General features: G+C 50.0%; 1 protein-coding gene across 1 annotated transcript; it reads right to left on the reverse strand.

Moving 5' to 3' along the window:
- Nucleotides 1-3,710: 3,710 nt before the first annotated feature.
- Msx2 (msh homeobox 2) lies at nucleotides 3,711-8,464 on the reverse strand. Its single transcript, XM_027938765.2, has 2 exons — nucleotides 8,086-8,464; nucleotides 3,711-4,135 (listed from the first exon to the last, which is right to left on the reverse strand). Exons 1-2 carry the CDS (start codon nucleotides 8,462-8,464, stop codon nucleotides 3,711-3,713), a joined length of 804 nt encoding a protein of 267 aa, XP_027794566.1.
- Between the last annotated feature and the right edge of the window lie 233 nt (nucleotides 8,465-8,697).

Here is an 8,697-nt window from a genome sequence, read left to right on the forward strand (position 1 = left end):
TCATTCGGTCAGACAAGGTTCTGCTCAAAGGCAGGGATCCTCTTTTCAGTCGGGTCAGGCAGACGCTCCGCCAGCGCCATTCTCAGCCAGGCCCTCGCCTACCTCCTGCGGCCCTGCCCCCGCACCGCCGAGGCGCGGCCTGCCGGGAGGGGTGGGGGAGGGCTCAGCCCCAGGTCCCACGTGGTGGACAAGCTGGGACCCTGGCAGAAGCCCCTCACAGCAATGAGGGATGGGGACCAGAGGACACTCCAAGCCTGGGCTCTCCAGATCCCTGCGTCATTTCTGGGAGGCCTGCCTTGCCAACTCTGGTACCCACACTCCTCCGCTCACCCTTCCGCCTAGATTCCCTTGCCGCCAGCCAGCCTTGTGACCTCAGTGAGCCACCTCCCAGAGCCTCAGTTTCCTCGACTTTAAAATAACAACTGTAAACCTCTCCAAAAGGGGTGCACCGATTACATGAGAGTACCTGTGCCAAAATGCCTAGTTCCTCACTTAGCAGGGGCTCTGGAAGGCGATGTCCCCTGCTTTCTTTCCCGCTTTAAAAAAAGAAGAGTGTTTTCTTTGGAAAGTTTTGGAAGAAAGCGTTTTAAGTGTGGAAGGGCAGGTGCATTTACGTGCCAGGCTCCTGGCAGTCACTTGAGAATGTCCAAAGATCTCACGCTGGCCTCTTCAGCGTTCACTTCCAATGCTGGTCTGCAAGGGGCTTGGCTGAGTGTGGGTCTTTCGAGAGGCGCTGGTTGTCAATCTGGCCTCTAAAACGCCAGCACCAAACCTGAGGCCAGGGAAACTTGGTGACGCGGAACTCCACGCGGGACAGAAGGGTGGAAAGGGGCCGCAGAGCAAGGCGCGTGGTCCTGATGGGCGGACCATGGGCCTGGTCCTGGACGCTGTAACCCATCGACCTAGGAGCGCTGAAGTGCTTCTTGTGTAACCTGTTTCCACAACCCATCTCCGAGCCCCAGTTTTCTTTTAATCTGAGGCGATGGGCGCGGTGCGGGGTGCCCATGTACCAGATTGATTCGCCTACCCCGCTGGTCATGCAAAAAGCAGCCCTGATTCTCCGAATAGGACAGGGGATCACGGACCTCTCCAAGGGGCAAGCTGAGCCTTCCCCGGAGCTGGCCTCTCCGGATCCCCCTCCCGGGGAACATCGCCCCGGGCTGCAGGTCCCACCGGCGCCGGGAAGGAAGTTCCGAGGACAGGCTAATTAGGGACCCAACTCGGCGGCTGATGACGAAACCGGGAAGGATTTTAGCTTTGGGAAAATGCATCCCTTAAATGAAAATGGTTATATTCTGATCTGGGACTCGGACGTGGGCCCTTAGAGGCCCAGAGGGAGGCAGAGGAACAAGTTTGGGTGGGTTGGGGGCGCTTCCGCAGCTCAGCTCCAAGTGGAGCGAGCCAACCGGAGGAAATCGGCCTCGATTTTCCAGCAGACCCCTCGGTTGGGCTCAGGTTTCGCGCTGCAGCTGAGAAACCCCTGAGACTAGTGGCCCGACTCCTAAAAGTCCCTGCCCCATCGAATATAGGGGCTTCCGGCGCCCACTTCGAAAGGGGGGTCCAGCACGACCGAAATTGGGGAGGAGAGTGCGGATCCTAGTCGATGCTGGGTGCCTCTCCCCACCGTGCCAACTGGCAACACAAAGTTCTCGCTGGGCTTCTGTCTCTGCCCCCAAGGTCTCTGAAGCCCTCGGAGAGGTATCTTCAGCAGCCACTTCTGATTTATTTGTGCAACAGAAAACTGAGTTTAAGATCCTTCCCAGTCTCCCCCCACCTATCACCATTTAGTTTTAATGGGGATCCCTCAAAACCCAAGACTGGTGCTGCTGTGCTGCATCGGTTTCCACAGGGATCCGGATGCTGGAACAGGAAGGAACCACCTTCACCCTTCAAAGAGAAATAGCATTTGTTTGGGGGTCCCTCTCCTTGGGTAAGATAGAAAGGACAAATAGAATGCGACCTGACACCCTCCTGAAGGTAGCCAGGTGCCTCCCTCCAACCCAAAGATGCACCTAGTTCCTTTCCAGAGAAAAGCTATAGGTCTCTTTCTTTCAACTTTTTGTGGTCAATTGTTTTGGTAGCTCCAAGATTTCAAGTTCAAGATTTTCCCTGGATCACCTGTAAACTACTCAGATTCTGACCTCTGCTGCACCCTTTCTTTTTAAGATCATTTTCACTGTAGTCTGAAAACATACTAAACAGCAATTCCTCCTTTTCCATGAATAACACAAGCTGCAGAGGAAACATTTCAAAGCATCTCAAGGTTTTCAACTGACTCCTCCCCTCATGCTGCTACAACACTGGATTGATTCAAATTAAACAATAATTAAAAGTACCAGCCCCCCTCCCTCATGGGTAGCATTTTTGAGCTAAGCCCAGCTAAGAATAAATAGCTCCTTTTTAAATAATTGTGAATTAGGACAAACTTTACTGCAATAAAACAAACATTTAATTTAATTCAGAATACGAGATAAGAAATAACTCTTCAATAAAATATATAAAATTGTACAATGTACCCTTTCAAAGGGATGAACGTGTACTGGGGGAGGGAGATGGACGCAAAGGTGACACACCAGGGCGCTAATTGGGCTGTTTGACAACACCATTTTTAGCAAGCTAAAGGGTGGCTTTACCCTCTGCTCCCAACATGTTAAAAAGTATGTAAATTTTTCCTAATAAGTTTAGCACATACAATAGGTACACACACAGAGAAAGCATGATTTTCTTTTCCCTTCCTGGTTCTACTAACTGTTCAAGAATATTTAGCATAGGTAATGGTTACAGGATACTTGCTTTTTTAAGCAGAAAATTACTACACTTTTATGCTCCCCCCCAAAAAAAAAATCATCTTTGCAAAGTGTGAGTTGATGTACCTAGTTATTCCATAGAAATCAATTTCTTCTGATATGCTTTATTTTTTTGCTCTCTGATGACCCGAAATGGAGTTAAAGAGCACAGCACTGAGAGAAGTTAGGCAGTATTTCTATTTTCTACCTTGCCCTGGGGTGGTCTCAGGATTACTCTCATCCCCCTTTTTTCAAGCTTAGGAAAAAGAATGATAAAGCCAACAATATGCAGGAGGGAAACAGAGTCCAATCTGGTAGCACCTCACAAGCTTCTTCTTATGCACATAAAATGCAAACCTGTTATATTATCTCCTGAATTCGCCAGAAGCTTCCCATTACCTACTTCCTATATGCATCCTGTCTAATTCTAGTATTTGATTTCCATAAGCAGAAGTCAACTCAGCCTATCAAGACTACCAAATTTGCGCCAATTTGCAAATAACCTGTCTCCCCCCTTTAAGAAAACAACAAATAGACTTATAGTCTCTTTAAGGTGATATATAGAAAAATGCATATGTATATAAATTTTGCCTTTCAAAATAATTTGAATTTTTACTTTTGCTGTATAAAAATGTCTTATATTTTATTATATATATATATTTATACATAGAAACTGCCAGAGCCAATTTTCGTGAAAGGAGAAGGGGGCATTTAGGATATGACACCGTGTAAACAGGACGTTGGTGCCTCCCACCTAAAGAAGAAATTCAAACTATGACTTGGGGCCCTGTGGGCCCAGCGGCTTCTTCAGATGGTGCCTGAAATTTCCGCTGCAGGAGGACTGGGTTGGTCGCCTTCTTTGAGAGAGGGGAACCCTTTTAAACGAATATCCGTCCTGGAGTCTCTGGATCCGGTCTTAAGGCCTTAGGATAGATGGTACATGCCGTATCCCACTGGCGTGGCATAGAGTCCGACGGGCGGGATGGGAAGCACAGGTCTATGGAAAGGGTAGGAGGCTCCGTACAGGGACGCTGCTTGCAGGGGCGAGTTGATGGGAAAAGGGAGACTGAAGCCGGAGGGCAGCATAGGTTTAGCTGCCATCTTCAGCTTTTCCAGTTCTGCCTCCTGCAGTCTTTTGGCCTTGGCCCTTCGGTTCTGGAACCAGATTTTGACCTGGGTCTCTGTGAGGTTCAGAGAGCTAGAGAACTCCGCGCGCTCGGCGATGGAGAGGTACTGTTTCTGGCGGAACTTGCGCTCCAGCGCAAGGAGCTGGGACGTGGTGAAGGGCGTGCGAGGCTTCCGATTGGTCTTGTGTTTCCTCAGGGTGCAGGTGGTGGGGCTCATGTGTCCTAGAGGACAGAGAGGGTACTGGATTAGCAAATGCGTCTTCTCTCCAAGTCGGCCAGCAGGCCTAACAGAAAACCCTGTGCTCGCCCTGACTGTCTCTCCCACACACCCACTGTTTGAGCTATCCTAAAAAGGTACTTCTGTCAAAACCATGTGGGTTTCTTTTCCGGGGGGAGGGGAGAGACAGATAGGGAAGGACAGAATTTCAAGTTGATAAGTTGCATTATTATTATTATTATTATTATTATTATTATTATTATGGTGCTGGGGATTGAACCCAGGGCCTTGTGAATGGGAGGCAAGCACTCTACCAATTGAGCTATATCTCCAGCCCCTTTAACATTATTTTTAAAAATCAGTTGGGGAATTGAATGATGTTGTGGAACTTCCTGTTTGGAAAACAAATAGCACTGAGGCTAATGGAAATAGAACTCACAGAAACAGAGCGCTCTCCTAAGTCAAGGGATCTGACTTCTGAGAAATAAAACTTTCTGAGTTTAATTTCTCTGTCTTTAAAATGGATTGGGGGGGGGCTGAGTTTATGTTTATCCTAAACTCCCATGAATAGTAAATACTTGAAAGGGGCCCCAGACACTGGGTTAGCCCTTCCCTGGTCCCCTCTGACCCAGGAACATTGGACTGCATCAGCATATTCCGGAGGATAATCACACAGATAAGGTCTGTGGTCAATTAATAGGATCTGTGGATGTGGGGGCAGCCTCATGCCATAAGCAACCACAGGCTGTCATTCCATCCAGTCTTCAGATTATAAAACCCGAACATGAACATCACTTTACAGATCTGGAAGTGGGATAAGTTTCTTGGCTGGGTGCTTCAGTAATATAAACTTTACTAAGAGGAGAAAATTAGCTCACCCATAAATGTACATGTCTGGGGAAATCACACTGCCTCCGAATTGAGAGCACATGATGACATCTTAGTCATCCCTACCCGTTCCATGGTTTAAGGGAAATGTGTAAATGATTAGTTTGTCACCAGAGTTTAAAAGTGGAGAATAACAAGCAAAATAAAGGTATGGCAACAGCATCCAGACTCGACTCTTAAACTGGATTCAATTATAGGAAGTCTCAGGCTGGCACTTCCTAGGATGCTAGGACACCTACTAACTTGAGGCTTATTTTCCTCAAGGGCAGGGGGAGGAGAACACAGCTTAAGGAACAGAATGCTAAACAATTAATTTTCTGCACTTGGCTTTTATGAGCTATGCTAATTTTCTAAATGTAGCCAAAGTAGCAACTCCAGTGTACTCCAGGGAGAATGTCACATTTCTAGTTTAGTTACTTTGGTGGCCCATGAAAGAGTTGACACTTCATACTTGAGAGTGACACAGCACAAGTCCCAACCCGGCCTCCATTTTCAACAAGAGATGGGTCTCTCCTAGTGTCACAGGATTAACCATCAGTTTACTGGTGATGGTGGTGGTGGGGGGGGGGGGACGTAGAAAGTTCTGTAACCAAAGAACAGACATTCAGGAGAAGGATAAAATATTCATAAGTCTATAGACGTTTGCATATGCTAATCCCTGAATAAGCCAGAGAATGAGGTGTGGAGCCTTCTGAATTTACACATTAAATACACTTCTGTCAAGACTCTCAGGAGACAGACAAAATTCCCTACCCAAACTTAGCTGGGCTCTCAGGAGGACCCAGTGTCTGAGTGGTTCAGAGGACAAATTCAGTGCACCCAGTTGCTGAACACAGGGGTTTTGAGCCATCTGAATGCCTGGGAGGGGTCACTCCAGCTGCTGTGTGGGCTGCATTTAATTGTGAAATCCGGTAATGGGGATGGCACATGTGTATCAAAACCATAAGGTTCTGAGGCTCCCTCTCCAAGCACCACTCCCCCCTTCTCCCGCCCCATTTTAAACCAGCCAGAGGAAAGATACGATTATACCAGGCAAAACAGCATTTATCCTACTTCCCCCAAATAACAAAACCAGGCCCAGGCGGGCGGCTCCCTTCTGCTCCAGGCGCTCCCTGGCCCACCCTGGTCCAACCAGGCACAGGTTTAAATTTGAAATCTTTTCTGAGACCCTCCAGCTCTTCCTGTGGAAAGGTCATTCACTGGACTACAGGTCGCCTTGTCGGGGCCAGGAAACAGCGCCTTGGGGCAAGTGGGGAACTGCCCTCCCAAGCCCTCATGGGGCAAGGATGCTGAGATTTCTGACATCTGAGTAGCATTCCAATTAAGGCCAGAATCTCTAAGATGCTGCAGGCCTTGCCCCAGGCCCAGGAATACAGTTACTCAAAATTTGTTAAGCACATTAAGTCTCTGAGTGTTTTTGAGCCTCTGGTTTCACTGTCAATAAAATAGGCAAATAATATCATCCTCGGGGTCTTTTGGAGTGTCAAAAGGTAGAGTGCCCAAGCCCCACCTGCCACTCAGTAGGTGATCACTAAGTGTCCCCAGGCTTTTTCAGTCAGGCCCCAATTGCTGATCTTCTGAACTTTGTTGAAACGTTCTCATCTGTTAACAAGAGGCCCACCGCAGCCTTACAAAGGAGATCAGATAAGATACTACAGCAAAAATTGCTGTGCAACTGCAGTTTAAATTCTTTGGGTCCTTAATCTCCATGCCCTTTGAGTCTTTCAGAATTTCAACAGAGTGGAGAGAGACTGCCAGAGGGGACAGTCACTGACGCCGGCAATATTACAGCCTAGTCTTGGTTCAGAAAATACTGTGCGTCTCCTGTCTGGATGGCTGACCCATGGAAATGGAGAAGGTCCCTCCACAGACCCCACTCTCTATCGCTTTCCCAGAAGGTAGGGTAGAGGTGTGGTGAGAGGAAATAGAGAAATCCTAAAGCCAAGGGAGAGAACTAAAAGAATCTGAAGAGAATGACTTTAAATTGCAGAGACTCCACAGCCCCCAAACACACTAAGTCTGGAAGAGAAAGTATTCCAGCCTCGCTGGAAGTGTAGGTAGGAGCAGACCTGGTCTTTGGGGAGAGGGATTAAAGGTAACCTAGGTACCAAATAGAGGAGCAGGGTTTGGATACCAGATCCCCATGCTCAATTCGGGAGGTTGTTGGTGATCTGGGACGAGAAGGATCTCTTAAAGCTTCCATGTGCACATTTGGAAAAGGGGGTAGCTACAGGCTGCTAGCTTCTACCTACACTTTGGGGTTCTAGGTAGGATCCAGATAGGGTGAGGTAAGCAGCATCTTTGATCTACTCACAAGCTCTGCTGGAATGCTGTTAATTACTACTGTGAGCCCAGGGAAGCCCTCCAGTTTCTTGGTCCCAGCCCGCTCCCATCGAAGTGCAGAACTTCGACAAGGAGGCTCTGACTTGGGCGACCACAGGGACACCTTTCCTTTCCCCATCAGTGTCTCCATCATCCTTTCGTGGGATGTGGCTTGGATACCCGCAAGTCTCACGAAAGACGATTTTCACTCAATATCTGCTTAGACTCCAGTTGACTCATTTTAAAATGGGGGCGCACCTCACAGGACTGTACGTTTTGAAAGGAGATAAGACAACTCTGTCTGACACATACCAAAGTGTTGATTCAACGTGGAACCCCCTCACTCCCCAGGCAGAGAGACTGGGGATAGTGGGACAAAGATATGCTAAGTGGGCTGGCCGGGGCGCGGGGGCTGCAAAACCCGACGACAAGGTGACCTCGCAAACCCAGCTGGGGTTCACTCTCCAAAGATGAGCCAGTGGGCTCTCAAGTGGAACAATGTACAGGGAGGAGAGCCCAGACACGCACAGCTTGAGATTACGAAGTGTCTAGGATGCGGTTGGCATGCTGAACTCCCCTGTGCAAGGACCGGGGGTGTGTGGGGGGGGATTTCTGTGCTTGCTTTCTGGAAGCACAATGCATGCAGAGGGGTCTCCTTGCCCTTGGTCTGAAATTCCTGTCCCCAGTCCCCTCCAGCATCCCACGCACCCGCCTTCCCCCAGTTCCAACCCCGGCGCGCACTCACTTGGTGGCGGCGAGTATCTGCCGGGTTCCTGCATCCACGACCCTCCGTCTTCCGAATTTTCCGACTTGACTGAGGCGGTCTCGAAAGGCTTGACCAAAGGCCCGGGACTGTGCGCTTCCCGGGAGCCATGTCCCGGCAGCAGCAGCGGCCGCAGGGTGGCCCCCGCCGAGGCGCTTTCGGCCGGCAGCGGGGACGCCTCCTTGGGCGGCTTCTTGTCCGACATGAGCGCCTCCACGCTGAAGGGCAGGCTGGAGACCTTGACGCGACGCTCCTCGGCGCCCCCCTCGGCGCTCCCAGGCCCCGGGCCCGGCCCGGCCACCATGGCCGGGCCCTCCTCATCGGACGAGAACAAGTCGTTGCCTTTGGACGGAGAAGCCATGACTTCCCTGCCCTACGTAGATCCCGGCGCGCAACTCCGCTGGCAGCCCCGCGGCAGCTACTCAAACTTTTTGCGGGGAAGACGGGAGGGGCGCTGGGAGCCGAGCTGGGCTCCAAGGGGAAGTGGGAGACGCGGCTCAGCCAATCCGCGCCCGCCCTGCCGCTGACGCCACGGGCGCTCGCCTCCGATTGGCTCTTCCCGAAGAGGCTGGGTCCTTTTTTTTTTTTTCCTGT

The sequence above is a fragment of the Marmota flaviventris genome, chromosome 5 (genome assembly GCF_047511675.1).
Source record: "Marmota flaviventris isolate mMarFla1 chromosome 5, mMarFla1.hap1, whole genome shotgun sequence".
In the NCBI taxonomy this organism is placed as follows: Eukaryota; Metazoa; Chordata; class Mammalia; order Rodentia; family Sciuridae; genus Marmota; species Marmota flaviventris.

What these genes read in the sequence shown, in the direction of transcription:
- Msx2 (XM_027938765.2), bottom strand. Translation starts at nt 8,464, where the DNA reads ATGGCTTCTCCGTCCAAAGGCAACGACTTGTTCTCGTCCGATGAGGAG. An exon ending in CAGATACTCGCCGCCACCAA is followed by an intron (nt 4,136 to 8,085) that starts GTGAGTGCGCGC and finishes TCTGTCCTCTAG; the next exon opens with GACACATGAGCCCCACCACC.